The sequence below is a fragment of the Ruditapes philippinarum genome, unplaced genomic scaffold (genome assembly GCF_026571515.1).
Source record: "Ruditapes philippinarum isolate M1 unplaced genomic scaffold, ASM2657151v2 ctg8428_1_1_1_1, whole genome shotgun sequence".
NCBI classification, from domain to species: Eukaryota; Metazoa; Mollusca; class Bivalvia; order Venerida; family Veneridae; genus Ruditapes; species Ruditapes philippinarum.
Window position 1 is genome coordinate 40288 of NW_026858685.1, and position 23063 is coordinate 63350.

General features: G+C 32.6%; 2 protein-coding genes across 2 annotated transcripts; both read left to right on the forward strand.

The window, feature by feature from the left end:
* Positions 1 to 7549: 7549 nt before the first annotated feature.
* On the forward strand, positions 7550 to 15459 carry LOC132753945 (solute carrier family 28 member 3-like). The gene is made up of 10 exons (XM_060744516.1): positions 7550 to 8045; positions 9064 to 9205; positions 9657 to 9848; positions 10764 to 10925; positions 11561 to 11686; positions 12147 to 12277; positions 13080 to 13248; positions 13931 to 14089; positions 14537 to 14717; positions 15214 to 15459. Exons 1-10 carry the CDS (start codon positions 7576 to 7578, stop codon positions 15342 to 15344), a joined length of 1863 nt encoding a protein of 620 aa, XP_060600499.1. The 5' UTR covers positions 7550 to 7575; the 3' UTR covers positions 15345 to 15459.
* Positions 15460 to 17590: 2131 nt separating this feature from the next.
* Positions 17591 to 18966, forward strand: LOC132753948 (uncharacterized). The gene is made up of 2 exons (XM_060744520.1): positions 17591 to 18277; positions 18839 to 18966. Exons 1-2 carry the CDS (start codon positions 17760 to 17762, stop codon positions 18888 to 18890), a joined length of 570 nt encoding a protein of 189 aa, XP_060600503.1. The 5' UTR covers positions 17591 to 17759; the 3' UTR covers positions 18891 to 18966.
* The last annotated feature ends 4097 nt before the right edge of the window (positions 18967 to 23063 follow it).

Consider the following 23063-nt stretch of genomic DNA (forward strand, 5'->3'; position numbering starts at 1 on the left):
TTCTTCCACCATAAAAAAGAAACATATCTCTAACAGAAAGGACTAACGTTTTGTAGGTTTACTTTTTGTAGGCATTCTTAAATTATGTCGGAATTGAAGAAAAATGCGCTGGTCTCTCGATTCGAATTATTAATCCGTCGACTCAGCACATTTATGAGGCAATATAGAGGCTATTGCCTCGGTCAATATGTCATCTGCCGGTGAATATCATATCATATTCAATGGCTCACTAGTCAATAATTGTATAATATCCGGTTGTCAATATACCCTTTTCGTATAAAAGGGGTTACCATTGATGCGTGTAAATGGTCGCACGGTCATTTTCCATGCATGTCCCTGATGCGTGTATATGGTCGCACGGTCAAAAATATAAAATTTTCACATACATGTACACACTCCACAAGAAACAACACTAGTAACATCATCTACTGCATACTACTCAGTTACAAGCAATATTGCACACTCAAAAACTACAAGAACATTACTTATTGCCGTCTACATACCCTATGTAGTCTAATGCACGCTTCATACACCACAATGAACATCATTTATTGAATTCTACTTATGTCATGAAATCTGCAGAAACATTGCCCACTTAATACTACACGTCATAAGGAACTCTTTGTATACTATTTACGCCATTAGGAACATTACTGATTGCATTATACTCATATCACACCACTACAGTCATAAGTCATTGTATTCTACTCATGTCACGCCACTAGGAACATTACTCATTGCATTCTTCTCATATCACGCCACTTGGAACATTACTCATTGCATTCTTCTCATATCACGCCACTGGGAACAAAAAAATTACTCATTGCATTCTTCTCATATCACGCCACTGGGAACATTACTCATTGCATTCTTCTCATATCACGCCACTGGGAACATTACTCATTGCATTCTACTCATATCACGCCACTGGGAACATTACTCATTGCATTCTTCAAATATCGCGCCACTAGGAACATTACTCATTGCATTCTTCTCATATCACGCCACTAGGAACATTACTCATTGCATTCTTCTCATATCACACCACTGGGAACATTACTCATTGCATTCTTCAAATATCGCGCCACTAGAAACATTACTCATTGCATTCTACTCATATCACACCACTGGGAACATTACTCATTGCATTCTTCAATATCGCGCCACAAGGAACATTACTCATTGCATTCTTCTCATATCACGCCACTAGGAACATTACTCATTGCATTCTTCTTATATCACGCCACTGGGAACATTACTCATTGCATTCTACTCATATCAAACCACTGGGAACATTACTCATTGCATTCTTCTCATATCACGCCACTGGGAACATTACTCATTGCATTCTTCTCATATAATCACGCCACTGGGAACATTACTCATTGCATTCTTCTCATATGACGCCACTAGTAACATTACTCATTGCATTCTTCTCATATCACGCCACTGGGAACATTACTCATTGCATTCTTCTCATATCACGCCACTAGGAACATTACTCATTGCATTCTACTCATATCACGCCACTAGGAACATTACTCATTGCATTCTTCTCATATCACGCCTCTAGGAACATTACTCATTGCATTCTTCTCATATCGCGCCACTAGGAACATTACTCATTGAATACCTCTCATATGACGCCGCCAAGAACAAAACTCATTACGTCCTCATGTCACACCACAAGGGACATTACTTATTGCTTTCTCCTCATGTCACGCAACTAGGAAAATCATTGATTGTATTTTACTCATGTTACGCCACTAGAAACATAATTTATTGAATTCAACTAATGTAAAGTCACAAGAAACAATATTCATTACATACCACTCATATCACGCCGCTATGAACATTACCCATTGCATTATACTTATGTCACGCCACTGGGAATATTACTCATTGCATTATACTTATGTCACGCCACTAGAAGCACTAGTTTTTGTACTCATGTCACGCCACTAGAAAAATTATTGACTGTACTCTTCTGATATCACTCCACTAGGAACATTACTCATTGCATTTTACTCATATCACAGACTACTAATACCACCCAGATTAAAAAAAAATACTCACTCACTGCGTTATTCTTACCTGACTTGTATTGCAAATATACGTTTCAGATAATTTTTAATAAGATATCAATACCAATAATCTTGAAGGCAGACGATAATGTTTTACTGGAAATTAGATAAAACAAAAAGCACAACTGTAGTGCAAATTAAAGTTATTCCTTTAATGTCTTTGAAATTCTTCTATATTAAACTTATATACTTTACTGATGAAATTGAAGGAACTTCACCGAGGTCAAAATAATCTAAAATTCTTCATAAATAAATTGATACACTTAAAATTGAAAACTGTGTAGTAGATAATTGTATTATATCCGAAGTTTGACGGAAAGGTTCGAGAAGTTGTGATTGGTGATATTTACGGAAATTAAAACACTCAGATATAATGATACTTGTATTAATTAGTTAAACTTATTTTTCACTTGAAGGCACATCTTGTCTGAGGAAATGATTTTCATTCTTTATTAAAGGCAGCATTAGTTTTACAATATCTATATATAATGGATTTAGAGCATTTATATGTTCACCACTTGAAGAAAGTATCTTTAAATGTAAAATTATTTATTAAGTAGCAAACTATAAGCAAAGAAGAATTTTGAGTTCATACAAAAACTTAGTCACTATATGATTACAAATTTCAAAAAAGCAACATAAGCAAAAAATGGTTTAATGGTTTTCTGCGGATGTTTCTAAATTCAAAATTCACCTTATAAGTGTTTAAATGTTGAATTCTGCTTAAGCCGGTGCTAGGGGGCGTGGACGGTAACTTGCACTTTCCAGTACCGTCCATGAACAGGCTCAATCAAACCGAGCCTGCAACATTTTACAATTTTGCCGTGTTGGGCTTTCTTTAAGGATTCTGTTTTTCACTATTTTTAGATAATAAATAACTTTTTGGAAAATAATACAAAACAGCAAAATTAATAATGCTGTTGACAAATTGAAATAAAAGTATTTCTGATGACTGAACATTTAATGACTGTCATAAGACCGGAAAGATAAACTTAATCCAAATTACAATTACAATTCTTAACTCGATAAGTGAACATCAAAAACAATTGTACTTCAACTACAGCTTTATATACTCCGCCCCTCTTGGCGATGTAAATAAAAAAATAAATTAATAAATTTAATAAAAAAAATGTATTAAAACCAATTTATCCTACACACATAAATAGAGCATATACAAATTCAGGTTGCGATAAATTCCAAGAAATAAAAATCCCATGGACAGGACAATCGTAATTTTTCGGTCCTTTCCGCCAATCTCCGGAACTATTTAATGCTCCGGTCGTACTTTTTTCACAAATCCTAAACTTGTACGAGTAAATAAGGAAGTTGTTTCTTGTTTAATGATACGGTGTAAAAGGCCCACCTAAATAATTTTTAATTCATAGATATAATTGTTTTCGATAATTTACAATTTAATCAATTAAAAGAAAAGAAACGTGATATAAAAACATATTTCGCTCACTACGTATATCGAAGAGACGAACATATCCCTATTGCGATTATCCAAAAAAATATGTTACTCCATAGCTATATTCGGCTTAACCATTTTATTTCTAAATTTGAAACATCGACTTGACTCTGCTTTTAACTTATATATTTATATAAGGGATTTTAATATTAAGAAACAGACATTATATAATCGCATAAGAAGGTTTCTATCTTCACTAAAGTCACAATAAAAGATATTTTAATTGGTTGAACCTTTCTCGGATTTTTGGAGAACACAACAGAAATAATGACAAATAAAGCCAGCCCACCCAGTGGAATCCACTTCCGCCATTCGTCACAAGGAACACTAAAATACCAACGAATACAGCAATCGTTGTGATCCTGAAAAGACATACGTAGAACGGTACTTATTTTACGCTTCCGTGTTGTATTTTCCTTATACATGTACTAATAAATCATGTCGTTTTGGATATTACAGCTGTTTAGAGCTTTAAGTTTGAAGCAATTACATTATATCTTAATATATCTGAAAGGAACTCCACTCAGGTCGAAGGACCTGATAGCATTAAATTTGAATTTCTTAAGAGAAGTATATACAATTATATTCAGAAATAAATTTAAAATCGTATATATTCCTGTGCTATTCTTAGCTTAGTCTAATGAGTGAAAAGCGTTTTTCAATCTTTTGGTTATTTTTCACAATTGAATAATTATTTTGGGGAAAACGGAAATAGCGAATCATTCTTGTGGCTTAATATGAGTGGTATGCAATGAGAAATGGTCCTAGTGGCGTGATATAAGAAGTATGCAGTGAGTAATGTTTATGGTGGGAATAGCTTGCATTGAAAAATACCCCTAGTGACTTGATATGAGTAGTATGCAATGAGTAATGTTACTAGTGGCGTGATATAAACAGTATGCAATGAGTAATGTTACTAGTGGCGTGATATAAGAAGTATGCAATGAGTAATGTTACTAGTGGCGTGATATAAGAAGTATGCAATGAGTAATGTTACTAGTGGCGTGATATAAGAAGTATGCAATGAGTAATGTTACTAGTGGCGTGATATAAGAAGTATGCAATGAGTAATGTTACTAGTGGCGTGATATAAGAAGTATGCAATGAGTAATGTTACTAGTGGCGTGATATAAGAAGTATGCAATGAGTAATGTTACTAGTGGCGTGATATAAGAAGTATGCAATGAGTAATGTTACTAGTGGCGTGATATAAGAAGTATGTAATGAGTAATGTTACTAGTGGCGTGATATAAGAAGTATGCAATGAGTAATGTTACTAGTGGCGTGATATAAGAAGTATGCAATGAGTAATGTTACTAGTGGCGTGATATAAGAAGTATGCAATGAGTAATGTTACTAGTGGCGTGATATAAGAAGTATGCAATGAGTAATGTTACTAGTGACGTGATATAAGAAGTATGCAATGGGTAATGTTACTAGTGGCGTGATATAAGAAGTATGCAATGGGTAATGTTACTAGTGGCGTGATATAAGAAGTATGCAATGAGTAATGTTACTAGTGGCGTGATATAAGAAGTATGCAATGAGTAATGTTACTAGTGGAGTGATATGAGTTTAATGCAATGAAAATGTTTTTAGTGGCGTAAATAGTATAAAAATAGTAATGTTCCTTGTGGCATGAGAGTATTTAGTGAGCAATGTTCATGATGTTTCTTGCAGATTAAGTGACAAAAGTAGATTAGAATGGATAATGTTCCTTGTGGTGTATGAAGGGTAAAATGGGCTATGTAGCGTAAATAGACTGCAATAAGTAATATTCCTTTTGTAATGTAATGTTCTCTGTTAAATGAGTAGTATGCAGTAGATGATGTTAATAGTGTTGTTTCTTGTGGAGTGTGTATGTGAAAATTTTGATTTTCTGACCGTGCGACCACATACACGCATCAAGGACATGCAAGGAAAGTGACCGTGTGACCATTTACACGCATCACTGGTAACCCCATTTCTACGAAAATGGATCAAATTTGCAACCTATATAATCCCCTTGAGGAAAGCATAGGATTGCATGGTCAACCGGTCTTTCCACTTTATAGCCTTTCTGCTATGAGGAAACCCTGGTTGACAACTTGCTTGTTAAGCAATAGTATTCTTATACTATACATTTCAAAGGGTTTATATATCATATATTAATGACAAACCGAATGGTAATGACTGCTTATTTATTTAAAAAATTAATATGTTTAGTAGTCATTACTATCAAACTATATTCTTTCTTTAGATTTTTTTTAGATTTTTTTTATCATCTATTGTTATTGAATATATACGATTTTAATTAGATTTTACCAAACCGGGAATGTTTTTAAGACGTATTTTTAAACAAAAAGTAAACGTTTGTAAGTCATTTTTTTGCCCGATGCTACACGTCAACCTTGCAAAGCTGATATTACCGAATATAATTGTGACACCAAATATAAACGTATCATGGATCAAATACTCACAAAACAACTATCCTATATAATTTAAAGGCACATTATGCCATAGAAACATTTGTTTTTAAAATCTTTTGTAAGGGAAACTTGAATTTTGAAATGTTTAAATAATGGTACTTTAAATGCTTGGTACTTAAAGAAAGTAGCAACTAATGTGAAATAATTTTTCATATCAGTAGCAAAATGTAAACACAATAGTATTTTGACTTCCATACAAAATATTATTTAAATATTAAAACTGTACTTATTACCAAAAAGCAACAGATGAAAAGACGGTTCAGGTATTTGGCTAATGGGTGCTATAGATACACCAAAACTAAAAAGGTTTTAAGAAATGAAAATAAAAATATTTCTGGAGCAGAATGGGCCTTTAATTCTCACTCCGAGTACGCGCATCTGACATATGGAAAAAATTGTATTTGAAAACCATGTAGTTTTTCATTTTGTCCTTTTTCATTCACATTTCACAGAAATTTACAATAGAATTCTACATGGTTACAAAATAGATTTAGATAAAATATGAAAACTTGTCTTTTGAAATCATACCAATCCGGGAAGCAATCAATTGCGGGAACTGATTCATGGCGATATATTTGAACTACTTTCAGTCACATGGTAAAATGAGAGCCTTCATTTGCCACCGTTATGGCAAAAGTGATAGAGATATGTTTCTTTTTTATGGTGGAAGAAAGAATAACAGTAATATTTTAACATTGATGACAGCCAATTTTCCTTCTAAATTAAGAATAGACAAAGTTTGCAGAAATTGTAGGAGGATGTTTCTTTCTAGCAGATACTTTACGGAAAGAGCCGATGTTTAACGATTGGGCTATTTGCCAGACTCAATCGCAACTTGTCGGCCCTTTCCGCCAGTCTTTGGATAAGGACGTGGTAGAACTACTTTCAATGCGTATGAACGGGGTTATTATGAATAATAGCCGAGGACGTTCCGATTGTTACCAGACTAAGAAAAGTGTGGTTTTCCCATTACAGGAAAATATATCTGTACAGTTTATAAGTATATAATATCTATAATAAAATGCTCAGTTGAATTAATTAAATAAAATTCATGAAACTAATTAAACAATTTTTGGGACAAGTTTACTGATATTTTGTACAGTCGAAATTTATATATAATACTATACCATATACTCAAGTTGTTGTTATTGTTTCTCATGAATATTCAGTACGTATTTGCATCGATTAATGCATTTTATAGAACAACATGTAGCCTTCTCACCGTCACATGATGCACTTTATGACCTCTGGTATAGTAAAAATTTCGTACAGACTATAAAATTGAAATAATGACGATGTAGCCAGTGATAGTAACATAAGTATGTTTATGATTAGAGATTTACTAAGTGGGACAATAGTTTCAGATAAGATGCGACATTCTGAATTTCTAGTTTAAACTGTAATATTTATATTCAGAACACGTGAGTGTACATATTAGAAAAGTTAAATGAAACAGGTTACTGAAGTTCGTGCGTTTTGTTATACCTGCACTTCATATATCGTCTGTTTTGATTCATTTGCATAAATAAGCTATAAACTGACAAAAAAAACACTTATGACAGCTTTACGTTTCAATCGAGGAGCAGATTTTGATGAAGTCGGTAAAGAAAACGACCGTTTATTTACGGAATACGATCGCGAAATTAATAATATATATAAACATAAAAACGCATTAGACGAACATATTCAACTAACGGTACAGAGGATGTCTTTTGCGGTTGAAGATATTGATAAAGAAACCCATTTTGGTGACGCAAAATGTTGCAGGAAGATAAATTTTGGAGGTTTAATTACACGACTGATACCGTTAATTGTTCTAATTGGATATTTAGTATACCTTGGATTTGCTCTTTATCTGAATCCTTCACAGTCCGTGTTTGTTTGCGTTGTTGCAATTTTTGTGATATATATTTGCGTGAATATATTGACGGGCGGTAAAATAAGTAAGTTTGTTACAAAAGGAATCTTCCGGGTGAAGAAATGCGTTAAAATAAGGAATAGACGCATGACATTATGGGCGAGGAGGTAAGTTTTGTTTATTATAACAAAGTTGTATAAAAATAGATATGTAATTGGGATATCTAAATAAACTGGATTATAATACGACAAGGGGATTTAAGATAACCTCTAAGTTGACCCCTGTGTATTTATCTTTATAATCTTAACCACTGACCTTGTCCATTTAGCGAAGAAGTGTTCTTGTTATTGTCGTTGTTGTTTGTTTTTGTTTATGTGTTTGTTCAACAACAAAAACAAACGAAAAAAAAAAAACCCAAAAAACCCCCAAAAAAACCCAAAACAAACCAACGCTAAAGAGCAAAGCGTTGCGAAATATCAAGGATAATTTTTTCCTCTTCGTTTTAGCATGCCCAAAAGTGCTTTAACGATGGTTTAGATCAGCCCAGCCCAGATTCTCTTATAGTACAATCAAAAGGCGTCGTATTCGTACTTAGAAAATACAATTTACATGTATATGTTTTTCAGTTTCACTTCTCGTTTTCCTGATAGTCTCGTATTGGCTATGTGATGTGTTAAAGGGACACCACTGACGTTCTTTTGACATGACGGGACTGGAAATAATTTTTCGTGATCAAATTATTCATTTGATGCAGGTCTAGAACAATTCAATGTGCAAAAAAGTCAGATCATCCGCTTTTCCGTTTTCCCCAATTAATTATTTAATTGTGAAAAATAACCCAAAATTGAAAAACGTCGCAACCCTTTTCACTCTATAGACTAATATAGCACACAATTACGATTTTGAATTTATTTCTGAATATAATTCGTAATTACCATGTGCATATACTTCTCATTTTAAGTGCCCCGGGTGATCTATTGAAGAAATTTAAATTTTATGGTATTAGGATTTTAGACCTCAGTGCAGTTCCTTTAAGATATGTTAAGATATAACACAGTTGCTTCAAACTTAGAGCTCCAAACAGCTGTAATATCCAAAACCGCATGATTAATTAATTAGTGAAAAGAAAATACAACACCGAAGCGTAAAATCAGTTTCGTTATACATGTACTTATGTCTTTTCAGGATTACAACGATTGCTGTATTCGTTGGTATTTTAGTGTTCCTTGTGATTGATCTGTGGGACGAATGGCGGAAGTGGATTCCACTGGGTGGGCTGGCTTTATTTGTCATTATTTCTGTTGTGTTCTCCAAAAATCCGAGAAAGGTTCAACCAATTAAAATATCTTTTATGTGATTTTAGCGAAGATAGTAACTTTCTTATGCGATTATATAATGTCTGTTTCTTGATATTAAAATCCCTTATATGAATATATAAGTTAAAATCAGAATAAAGTCGAAAATTCAAATTAATAAATAAAACGGTTAAGTCGAACATGGTTATGATGTACATTGTAATAATATTTCTTGATAATCGCAATAGGGATATGTACGTCTTTTGCATTATACGTAATAAACGAAATATGTTTTATATCACGTTCTTTTCTTTTAAGGCTTATATCATACAAAGTATTGATTAAAATGTAAAATATCAAAAACCATAACGTCTGCCACTTCAAATGACAATGGTGAAACACTTCAAAAGCGAACAGTATTCTTTTTTAACATTACTATGTTCTATTTAAAAGCTTCTTTTATATATTTCTCTTTCCCAACAGATCATATGGACCCCGGTTATATGGGGAATATATCTACAGTTCGGGCTCGGTTTGCTTATATTACGATGGGGTCCGGGGTTCGAAGCCTGTCAGTGGATTGGAAGACAAGTAACAACATTTCTTGGCTACACGGACGCTGGTTCCCAATTTGTTTTTGGTGATAAATATATTTATCATCCCGTTGTGTTTAAGGTAAAGTACAGAATAAGATTTTAACCATTCGTGAAAAAACTTGAAAGGTGCCAATTTCAATTATTGAGATTGACGGGAAGGCCCGAAATGATGCGACTTACATTTTAACACCAACGTTAAAAACTACATTGATTTATTTTTCTTTCTTTTTTTAAAAAGTAACATTTGCCTATAGTTTTCTTGAACGAACTGTATATATTATGTAAATTCCGGTTCATCAAAATGTTATGTTAGTCAAAATGTCTTGAAAGCTATGAAGCTATGTTTTTATTGCTAAAAATCTATTTAGTTTCATTACAAGAAAATAGTGAAGCCTTTGCAAAAACCATTTGCGTGTATACCTTGTTAAATTCCTGATAAAAAATTGACGATATTTTTTATTTTCTCATTCGGAAACTTTACTAAAAAAGTTTTCACTAAGGGGAGCTTTGTCAAAATGTGCAATTTCCCATTATGATTGATTTTATAACGTGATATCGTCTTCAATGCTGTCGTTTCCAAATGCGTAGACCCAATAACTGCAATATACATGCATACGCGTAACAATTTAGTTCCATGCTATTTTAGTAAATCGTAACAGGAAACTTTTTTTATTTACAAATTAAATATGTAACCTTTCATTAGTATTTTAAGTACTTTGATTTTATGAAGGGTATGATGTCATGTTAAAGAATGAAAGTTATCTAAGTTTTTCTGTTTCAAAACAAGAACCATTCTTCTTGGGGCATACGACCGTGGTTCAAGCAAGGTTTTGTTATAATATTTTAATGTAAAATTTCATTTTTAATTCATTTTGTCAAATTTTATTTCGTTATATGTAGATATTTCCAGTTAGGGGTTATTCTCAGGTGTTTAAAGCACGGTTTTATTTTATTTTATTATGATTATTATCTCGTATTATTTCTTCATATATAGATACTTCCGGTTGTGGTTTTCTTCAGTAGTGTCGTGTCTATATTATACTATTTGGGAGCTATGCAGATTATTATAAAATGTATAGCAATTGTTTTACAAGTGACGTTATCTACGACACCAATAGAATCGTTTGCAACGGCTGCACATATATTTATAGGTCAGGTGAGGAAATTTTATAATACAAATGCACCTTACCAACTTACTAACAACAAGAATATTTTGGGAGTTGGTGCAAAATAGATGCACTTTACGTTTTTCAAATTAATTACCGAACAGTCTACTACTAATAACAGGTTTACTTATTGATTCTTTTTCTAAATTAAAGTTTGTAAAGATATAGAATTGCATCTATTTTTCTATTATATATAATCACTTTAATAGCAACAAACGCTTTTTCTTTAGCTTTCGATGTTTTGTCTTCTTCATAAAAGCATAAAAGCTAGCAGATTAAAAATCCTTGTATTCTTAATAAAGATGTCCGACAAGAACGCTCGATCTACAAGAATATCCAGTACGGCAAATATGTATAAATCATTCTTAGGGTTTACTTTTTGTAGCGGAATACATTAACCGCCAATCGGTTTATCGTGACTCGTGAGGTCTCGCATTACCGAAGTATGACGGAAATAGCCGAACAGTTGCGACGAATAGATTTTTGAAATATTTTTATAATATCTATAAATGAATAGCTCTAAGACTTTCCTATTTACCATTAATGTATGTTCATGATGTTCTATAAACTAAATACGTACACATATTAACAATATATTGATTCTAGTAATATTTCATTAATTTAGGTAGAATCTAGTGTTGCTCTAAGACCATTTTGGATGAAGTTGACGGAATCAGAACTACATGCTATAATGACGAGTGGCTTTGCTACGGTAGCCGGAACAATTATAGCTGCTTATGTCGAATTTGGCGTAGGTTTTAACATAGTTTTCCTTTTTTCTAATACTTTACCTTATTTTGTAATTATAACCAAGCACTGGAAGTACTAAAATCAGAGAAGCGTGATAACCCCCTCTACTTCTTGTTACTACAGTATATTGTAATCAAAGCGCTGAAAGCACTAGAAATAAGTTAAATTAGGAACCCTGCGCGACTGCAAAACACAGCCAAATTCAGTTACAACTTTTCGGCGGTATGTTCCATCTCTATAAAAGCCGGAAAGTTCCGACAGCAATTAACTAAATGGGTTTGAAAAGAAGGGAAAAAAACTCCTTTGCTAGTAATATTAATTAGCATTGTTAAATTGCACGACTGCATAGCAAGGGTTGGTTCTTAAACGACGATTTTATGTGTATGAAGTTCTCACTTCAGACGCTCAAAGAGTCGTTGTTAACCAGACTAAGTTATCATTTCTATTAATTTTACTTCAAGGTTCCGGCTGAACACGTGATATCAGCTTCATTTATGTCAGCACCGGCGGCACTTGCTATAGCGAAAATATCAGTGCCGGAAACCGAGGTGTCGCAAATAAAATCTCAGGCCGAAATCAAGCTCCCATCAGGGTGAGTCAGTTTTTAGCAATACGATACTAGTGTTGAAAGTTCATTATCTGAGTTATTAAGTCTATATAGGATTTTGACATTTTAAAGGTTTAATTATATTTTAATTGTAATATGATAATAAAATCTTACGCCGAAATCAAGCTTCCATCTGGGTAAGTCAGTTTTTAGCAATACAATACTAGTGTAGGAAAATTATTATCTAAGTTTTTAATCTAAACATGTATAGTTTTTTTGTCATTCTTAGAGTTAAATTATATTTTAATTGTAATATAACATTTCAATAAATAAATCAATCAATTAATTAATTAATAAATTAATAAATAAATAAATAAATAAGTGGCGTCTGTGACCGAGTGGTTAGGGTCGTTGACTTCAAACCACTTGTCTCTCACCTCTGTAGATTCGAGCTAGCTTTCGGAACGTCGGTCGTTCTACTCAGGTGCCCGCTTGGGCCTGAAATAATGTACAGAGGGGCACAGAGGGGCACATAGGTCTTCCTCCACCAGTAAAGCTGAAAAATTGCCATATGTGTTGATGTGGCGTTTCACCTAATCAAAAATTAATTAATTAATAAATAAATAAATAATAAATATAGCATATATTTGAACAAAAAACAATGTAAGGTTAAATATCCATCTTTACATTCATTTTGTGAATATCGTGTGATAAAACAACCAAAAAATGACAAAGAAGTTGTATATTTCGTATTCAATATTTCTTTCATTCATTTGTTTACCACAAACACAGTCTCTTTGGGCATGTTATTTAATTCCAATTTATCAAATTTCACCGAAATTTTCAGACAGGAGTCGAACATGATAGAGGCATTGTCAGTGGGCGCTACTACAGCTATAAAGCTAGTAGCTTACGTGGTCGTCAACCTGATAGCCTTCATTGCCGTGCTGAGTTTCCTTGACCAAACCCTTTCATATTTTGGTGAACGAGTAAATTATCCTGATCTAAGCTTTCAGGTAAATAACGGATATTTTGTTTGTTTAAAGGCACATCATGTCTCAGAAACGAACTAACTTTACCTTCTTTAGAAAAAACAAATGTGTGTTTTATTATGTTTACAAACTGTTAGATACTTATCACGTGAAGAAAGTAACGCAAAATGTAAAATAATTTGTCATAAAAGTACTTCAATGTTAACACAGTAGTATTTTGACTTCCGTACAAAAAATTAAAATCAATAAAATTTTAATCATTGCAAAGAAACAAAAGATGGCACAGGGAAATGTCCAACGAGACTAAAGGACAACAAATTTATAAAACTTTTGACAAATAAAAATAAAATGCCTATTTTTAAATATGCATATCTCACTGTGATTTTGTTATATCAGGGCATCATTAATATAGAAATTAGCACAGACATGTTCATATCAAAGGCACATTATGTTTCAGAAATCCATTTTTAAAAAATTATTTTAGTAATCTTATACATGCGTTTATATAATAAAAAATGAATTTAGAGCATGTTAGAAGTATAACAACTGAAGAAAGTAGACTGAACGTGCAGTAACGTGACATTTATGTAGAAAAATGTAAACAAATTTGATTTTTTTGGAAACTGTAACAAATTACCAAAAAATTAAAAGGTTTTGACAAATAAATATATGCAATATATGAGGCAGTTGCTTTCTTTACTTTCAGTTGATATGCTCATACATATTCATGCCACTAGCTGCTGTTATTGGCGTCCCCTGGTCAGATACAAAAACTGTCGGCGCATTGATTGGGAAGAAGATTGTCATTAATGAATTCCTCGCTTACGCCGATTTAGGGACCATGATTAAAGAAGGTTCCCTAGATGTAAGTATTAATTCTACTCACGTCTTGAACTTGTTTTATCTATACTATGTGTTAAAGTATCTTGTTACGCATATTGTGTATAATAAATATGTGTACGCATATTATGTATAACTGTGTGTAGTACTTTAGAAATTGTGTTAATTAAGTAAAATGAAACGTGTCCATGAATTTAATTTTGAATTATTTAAAACTTATCCTGCAGGCGGAAATAGATTCTACCAATACGCACTAGCCGCTACTAAATCCGTAAATATTTTGATATTTTCTGTAATAATGATACAAGTAAATGTTTTTGTCCACATTGAAAGAAATAATCAAATTAAGGTATTTAGCGTGGTAAAAGTTAAGAATACTCAAGCGGAAAACGCTTGATTAAATGAAATACTGTTATATATATATGATCAATTCATTTTATTACAATCCCTACATAGTTATTATCGTTTCCAGGAGCGGTCTGCCGTATTGGCAACATACATTCTATGTGGATTCGGGAGTATTGCAGCTCTGGGTATAAATCTGGGCAGTCTGACGTCATCAGCACCAGAAAGACGCTCGCAATTCGCCCAGCTATCTTTACGGTCTATGATAAATGGAAACATTGCGTGCTTCATGACAGCATGCGTAGCAGGTAACATTCTATATAATTGTATAAAATGTTTAAAAGCACGCAGAACGTTTTATAAAAAGATACCCGGAAAAATGTTTAAGGCTGTCGGACCTAAGCGGTGTTTCTTTGAATCAAATCAAAATTTCTTTACAAAATTATTGTAGTCATCTTTCACAAACTATTTGTTGACCTGGTCCTAGCATCAGGACCTTCTTGTGGGGACTTGCGGATGGTAAAATACCGCCAATTTACCAGTCACATTAACGCTATATTTGGTCCGAAAACAAAAACCAGCGCATTCGCATATATAGGACCATTTGTTGTAAATACACTTTTGTTTCAAAGTATCACGTATGTTCAAGGATCTTTGCATTATTTGGTGCTAAATCACCGATTAGGCTAAAACTTCAACCGCTTCTCCTTATAAAACTTTTGTTTAATAAGAACAATTTATTTTTAACTAATGGTAGCCATTCGTTATTACAATTATACAATATATGTATTATTTTCATTACAGGGGTGTTATTCCAGACTTCACCGTCACTCGTTACTATCTCACCGTTTATGAATACAACAGAAGCGGCATCAACTTTGAACTTTACTTTAGATACAACTTTATCACCGTTATTCAATAGTTCACAATCTTAAAAACATTTAATGGCTAATAAGCTTTTAAAGTAATACCTCTTAATTTATAAACAGACATTCCTCTTTATATTTTATGTCTCAAATATCATACAATTATTTGAACATTTTTATGTAGGTTTTTCTACATTTTGCCGCATTTATTATGTAAATGATATTATGAAATAAACCGTTTTATAAAAAAGTTCTGTGTTACGTTTTAAGTTCAATTTTAAGCGGCTTACCTCCAGATGAGCTTACAAATATCAAAAGAAATAAAGAAAGAAACAAAGAAAGAAAGAAAGAAAGAAACAAACAAACAAAAGAAAAATTTCTGAGGCATTATGTGCCTTTAATAATTCATACGACGTTCCTTCATTGTAAAGGGAAAGAACTTCAAACCATTGTAATTGTCACAGTAGTCGCCCCTGAACGTTATTGTCAAAACTAGCGTCATGACGTCATAAAAAGTAGCGTAAAAAGACGTTAGCTCTATGGTTTTCAGTAGACTATACAAACGCATTTTAACGCAGGATAGCAAATATATTTTAAAGAATGTCACGAAGCAACGGAATAGAAACAACTTTATAAAATAAACATGGAAAACGTATCTACAGAGTATTTGAAAGGTATGTAAGACGTTTGCTTTACATTTTTACAGAAATAAATATTGCTTTAAATCACTGTTTATCGTAGGAGTATAGAGTCATTTTGAAATATTTTCTCAAATTGTTAATAATTTATTTATTTATTTATTTATTTATTTATTTATTTATTTATTTATTTATTTATTTATTTATTTATTCATTCATTATTTATTTATTCATTATCTGAGTGATTTGATCGACGATATTTATTAATTAATCATTTTTTTATATATTGTGAAGTTAAGCACAACATTAACATATTTCACGTTGGTCAGAATGGACATCCCTATATACTAAAATAATTTAGCAATTTATATTTGATGATAGAAAGATCAACAATAACACCTAAATAAAACTTGTTTTATCAATGATCAACAATACGGATCACTGTAAACCTATTGAAGTAATTGTTTGTTTATGGTTTTTGTTTTGTTTTTTGTTTGTAAGTATTCCCTTTCTCTCACTTATTTTAGAATTGTCAACTACATGTAATCAAGGTTTCAACAGCGAAATGTTAGAAGACGCAGGTCACTTACCACACACCGATGGTGCCGCGGGAGATGGTTCTGATATATCAGATGTAGTTGTTGACTTATCTAAAGATACAGATGAAGGTGTTTTTATCAATAACGATACCAGTGAAAGATTTGTCAGCGTTCTTGAAAGGCGGAGGATGTTGAGAAAATCAGAGGAGGAAAAGGAAATTGATTGGAAAGTATTTGAAAAAGTTGACGAGGAAGAAATGAAAAGTAAGGTTGAAAGTCTTTTAAGTAAACTAAAAGTCCGTTTTAGTGAAAAAAAGGAAGCTAGAAAGAGTATAGTAAAACCAAATCGTTCATACTATAATTTCTGTAATAGTGTTGACGCTTTCTTACGACATATTGAAAAACCGAAAATTGATATCAAGTTCTCGGAAGTGAACGATGATTCACAAGGTGAGGAACTTTATAGTTTTGGTGTCAGACCCGCAAGTATTGGTAAAAATAGAAAAATCGAATCATTTGACACCCCTGTGAATGATAGTGGTCTTAATACCTTGACAACAAAGGGTCACGATGATGAGGTAGCTGAGAAAAATGTGGATTGTGTTGAAAGCGGCAAAGATAATTATAATAGTAAAGAAGTTATTGAGCCACATATCGATCATATCGGTAATGACACACTGTTTGACAAAGCGAGTGAATTTCAAGCAATTCTCGACTACAGTTCTTCATCCCCTGACGACAAAATTTGTCCCGACAATTTGCTGCTACAACAAGAAGCAGACGACAATATTTTGCAAGAGGGTATATTCGACAATATGTTACCGCGTGGAGCAGACGACACTATTGTATTACAAGGAAATGACGTATGTCAGTTTAATCCGATTGCTAACGTTATGTGGACATACGAAAATCTCAATCTATTGCAATGTGGAAAATTCAGTCCTTGTCCAAGAGACATGCCAATGTTCTTTAAAGAAATATACCCGCAAAATATGTCTACAATTACCCAGAATTCACCAGGAATCGTTCGCACTAATGCTTCCATAGCACCATTTACAGAAACAGTCCCGTTTACAAAAAGGTACCCGACAAGTTGTGGAATAAACATGACTGCTCAATTGAAATATCTGAAGAAAATAGTCAACTATTACGCATATCAGTTCTTGATATATGCCAAACCGATACCAAAGAAAGTTTATGGTTTTCCAGCAGACGAAAATTTAATTGGATACCTTCGGCCAGTACAACCCATTATCCATCTGTTGACATTTAAAGATATAAATAATATCATTTCGCTAATAACTGTCATGTGTCCAAAAGCCAAACGTAACGTTTTAGACATATTAGCGAAACCAGCAAGCAAATTTATCACTGTCGGAAACTTAAAACCTAAACAGAGACATGACTTCAACATATGTGAGAAACCAACAAATAAACAATCACATGGCATATTTGAACACAAAATATCTAAAGTGCCGCAGATTTTCAATCTAAGCCTTGAAGACAAGCGCGTGACTAACATCACAACATCAGCAGACGATGAAAATGTATTTGCAGACGACAGGCAACAAACGGGAAACATATTTGAGAAGTCAACAAATAAACAACCGCATGACGTGTTTGAACATCAAGTATCTGAAGTGCCGCAGATATTCAATCTAAGCCTTCAAAATGAGCCCATGACTGAAATCACAACAGCAGACGATCAAAATGTGTTTGCAGACGACAGTCAACAAACGGGAAACGAGAAGATGATTGACGAGTGGGATGATATAGGTTCGTTTGGGATAATGTCCATCTATTGTAACAGTGAGATTCATTCCGGGTAAGTTAAAGGCACATTAAACTCAGAAATAAATACATTCTTTAAACAAAATACTAAATCACTTAATAAAATAAACGCTAAAACTCAATAGAAATAAAAGATGATTCAGTTAAATGGCCAATGAGTAACGTTGAAGACCTTGTAATATGCAGCAAAATCGAAACTTCACAGATTTTGAGAAATAAAAAAATACGATTATTTTTGTCGCTAAATGGGACTTTAAGATACATGTTTACTTGAACGACAATAACAAGCCATTTTATTCTATAGTGTGATAAAAATGAATATTGATAAATTTTAATGATGTAAAATGCTTTTTTTTTTTTTTATATTTTAACTGTAATTTTTTTTTTTTGAAATATATTTTTCGTGTTTTCACTGGTACCTTGCCGGACTACTAATACTCACAATTTATGTGGAAACCTTTCAAATTTTTATGTCCAAAAATAGAAAACTGTATATAATAAACAGAAAATTTAAGTTTTTCCTATAAATACAGGATTTTTTTTTCATCTTGCGTTTGTTAAATTGAGTTTATAAGTTATTTCATTGTTCTTATAGGTATGCCAGAGTATCAGCAGACGATACAACCGGAAGTGTCCAACTGAAGTAAAAAGAGAGAACAAAGTTATTATATGACAATCTGTTATTTTTTAACGTAAAGAATTACGATGACAGCAAGATCATCAATTTATATTTTCAACGCACGAACTTTAATATAAATCACTGATTATAGATATTTTTTAAATCAAATTAAAATTTGTCTTTTTTCTCTCCTGAAATAGAGGACTTTAAAATTAATAATTAACCGCCCTTTCCAGTCATCTGTCTTGCACTAGGGAATGCGCTTTGGGCATATTATCTATTCCTGTGCGATATTTTAAATATTTTTTATCGGTATTCAATGATGTTTTAGATGTTTTATTGTTAGCTGGACAAAAGAAAAGTGCCGTTCAGCAGAACAGAGAAAAATGTCCCCGTGTTTTTTTTTATTCATACTCATTATTTTGACAAAATCTTCCACATTGTTAATACGAATTTGTTTTTTTCGTCGTGCTTAAAACTACTCTTTCCATCTCTTACCATCTTTAGTGTCCAGCTTTATTTGTCATCCAATGAAAACGCTGTATTTCTTAAAAATTATGTGTGTTAATTTTCATAGAAGAAAAAAAGTCGATACTATATTGAAATCCGTTCATAGTCGCCTTCTATTTTTCATAGTGCTTCATAGTACCGCGTGGTGACGTAATCAATGGCCAAATAAATCTTGACACTAAATATGTTAGTGTTCATCTTTAGCTGTTCTACAGAAATTAGAAACATTCTCCTGTCGCTATCGCTCCCGTCGAAGTTTCTAATTTTTGTAGAACAGCACGGATGAACACTAACATATACGTAATAACATTGATAATGAAAAAGCTGTTTCATATACGTGAAACTTGAAGGAAGTTGATTGAACATTTTTTTAAAAAGATGAATCAATTCATGCAATTAAGCCTATGTATATGTTAGTGTTCATCCGTGCTGTTCTACAGAAATTAGAAACTTCGACGGGAGCGATAGCGACAGGAGAATGTTTCTAATTTCTGTAGAACAGCTACGGATGAACACTAACATATTTAGTGTCAAGCTTTATTTGACCCTTGATGACGTCACTACGCGGTTTTATGAAACACTATGAAAAATAGAAGGCGACTATGAACGGATTTCAATATAGTATCGACTTTTTTCTTCTATGAAAATGAACGCACACAATTTTTAAGAAGTACAGCGTTTTCATTGGATGACAAATAAAGCTGGACACTAAACACAAATATCATCGGTATATTTCCACAAAATCATCACTTAGTATTACAGAATGGTATTCGCCGACGGCTCTTTCACATTGCCGATGGTGCCAGCACCTTTACGATGGTTCACATGAGTATTTTATTTTTAACCGAGCCTTGTGAACTATTATTTGTCTTGATCCAAAGAAAAGAATATTGGAGACAATAGTACATAACACGATGAAATGGACAACCTTTAATTGAACCGTAGAGAAATTGCTCAAAATGTGTCTCTTCGTAATAGAAAACACACAAGTTGATATTTGGTGACATAATAACTACGGAAGCCACTAGGGGCCATGTAACACCGTAAAACGTCCGTACCGTAAAACATACGCGTGTGGACGTTTTGTGTCGTATATCGTACACATGTGGACGTTTTGCGGTGCATATCGTATTTAGAACGTTTTGCGGCGAGAGTGTGTCTTTGCATCGCATATCGTCCATATTTTCTGTATTAGAATATATTCATTATAAACGTTACTTTTATTGGTTCTGTCACTTTCATATTGTTTCAGGTAAAGATATGACGAAATAAACATAAAAGTGCAATATTTATGTGATCCTATATAATTCTGACTTTTTTTATTTAAAAAAAAAGAAATATGCTTAAGCCGAGGATGTTTTTCGAATAGATTTTTTATGGAATGGAACAAAACAGCAGCAGCAGCAGCAGCAGTAGCAGCAGCAGAGATATAAAAACGATGGTATTGAAGTAAATGTAATAATAGGGCGCATTTTTGCTTGACGCGACTCAAATATTTTGAACTACAAATCTAGTAAATGCAAGTTTGAAATTGTCATAAAATATAACTTTGAAAAATGATTTAATTTATAGATTAGTCGGAAAGTCGGTCTTTTTAATAAAACCGTATTATTTTATCGCCTGAAGAACAAAACATTTCGTCTATAAGTTACATAGATGATGTATAATAGAGTATATTATAACAAACTTTTCATCCACATAGGAAATGATGAAAAAGAAGTTCAATGTGTTCTATTGATAAAAAATAAAGCATATTTTAAAATATCGTAATGCAGTGTTCAATCTAGAACTAATTCCCAGGGGGCCCTTCGGGCCCATAAACTTTTCAAAAGGGGGTCATTTGAGAAAAAAGGGGGCCCACACTTAAAATGAACATCAAATTCAAATTAAGGTAAGTATTGTATCATATTTAAGTTACTTGATTCACGACATACCATATTTAGACCAAAAACGGTTGCAAAAATCCAAAACAACTCAACTAAAAAAAAAAAATGACATTAGCGTTGATACAGGCATAATTTTATGCAAATGTTTTTAGCGCTTCCGACAGCCAAAGACCAATCAAAGTTCAATTTATAAAAACTCCCTTAAGGGGGCCAATCTGATTGGATTGCTTTCCCTCTTTTAAAACTTTTTTAAAATTTGGATGAAAACCCTGTTTTTTAAATTTAATTTTTTGCCCCACTCTCTAAATTTTAAATCGCCCCCTTTTCCCCCAAATATTTTAAAAAAATTTTTTTCCCTTTGGGGGAAAATAAAAATTAAATATTTATTTGTTTTTGAAACCCCCTTTAAAAAAAAAATATAAAATACAAACCAAAGTATTTTTGGGTTATCTGTGACAATTTTTTTTTGGGTTATAAAAACTGTTACTTTAAAAAATAAATTAATAGTTACGGACGGAAAAACAAGTCTAATTTGTATTTTTCGGGCCGGACCGAGGGGAAGGGGTTTGCGATTTAAAAATTTTAAATGGAGTTTTCCAAGTGCGGGAAACATCTTACCAACATCCTTGTTTTTCAATTTCAAAAATTTTTAGTTTTGAATTTTAGTTTTTTATTAATATTTTTCACAAGAAAATTCTTTTTTGTACTTAAACAGGGTTTTAAGAAAAACATTCTAATTCAAATTTTGGATATTTTTTTTATGAGTTGCGCCTCGGGGCCCCCAGTTTATTTTTTTTTTGCGCCGGCCCGGGCCTTTTTTTAGGGGGTCAATGGCGCAATGGGGGCGCTCTAGATTGAACCCCCTGGTAATGTTAAAACGTTTTTTTTGGGAATTTCCATTAAAGCAAATTTTTTTAATTGAAACCAATTTAAAATTTTTTAAAAAAAAGCCAAAAAAGGGCTGGGTTTGGGCCCTTTTTCCCAGGCTTTCCCCAAAACAAGGGTAATAACAATTGAATATTACAAAAAAAAAAAAAGTAATTTAATTTTACGGGTCAGAAAATTTAGGGGAAGTTTAAAATTTAGTACTCCAAATTTTACTCAGAAAGGTCAAACAAAAACCAAATTTTCTGTAAATGACAAAGATATGGTAATTTTAAGCAAAATTCAATAATACATTGAGGTCAAAAGGGTAGTCATTTCAAGGTCAATATCATAGTTGAACTATTCAAGATGTCCGTCCTGTCCATAAATGTAATGAATGGACATTGATCATTGATAAACAAAGAAATGCAGTTTTATCACAATTCAAATAATTTGACTTTTAAAATATGTCTTTTTTTTTTATTATTCAAAGGAAAATAACTCTTGATTATAAATGTTTCATCGTTTTAGCTCATAAATGAAAACTTGATCGAGACTTTATTGTTATACATATTCTGTATAAAAATTTAAGAATGAGAAAAACAAAAAAAACACTAACAAGGTGAATTCGTTTCTTGTAAGTTTTTGTTGTTGTTTAGATTTAGGCCTATAATCTAACTTTTTGAGGATTTTATGGTCATAGATTTCTGTTGAAAAATTTTTTCAAGATTTGGGAAAAAGGGGGGGAAAAACGTTTGAGGGTAAAAAATGGGGAAAAAATAACGGGTATTGTAATTTAGGGGGGATTAAAACTAGACTTATTTTCTTAGGGATGTGGAAAACTAGAGTGGTTTAAAAGGTTTTAAAATTTTGGAAGGGCAGACAGACAGGGCAGGGCAAAAACCTTTTAGGTTTGGCCCAAAAATTTAACCCCACAAAAA

Bases quoted from the DNA above. Each gene is read 5' to 3' on its own strand.
- LOC132753948 (XM_060744520.1), top strand. From the start codon at position 17,760: ATGTGTCCAAAAGCCAAACGTAACGTTTTAGACATATTAGCGAAACCA. The intron at 18,278-18,838 runs GTAAGTTAAAGG...TTGTTCTTATAG, and splicing joins AACAGTGAGATTCATTCCGG to GTATGCCAGAGTATCAGCAG.
- LOC132753945 (XM_060744516.1), top strand. From the start codon at position 7,576: ATGACAGCTTTACGTTTCAATCGAGGAGCAGATTTTGATGAAGTCGGT. The intron at 9,849-10,763 runs GTAAAGTACAGA...CTTCATATATAG, and splicing joins ATCATCCCGTTGTGTTTAAG to ATACTTCCGGTTGTGGTTTT. The intron at 13,249-13,930 runs GTAAATAACGGA...CTTTACTTTCAG, and splicing joins ATCCTGATCTAAGCTTTCAG to TTGATATGCTCATACATATT.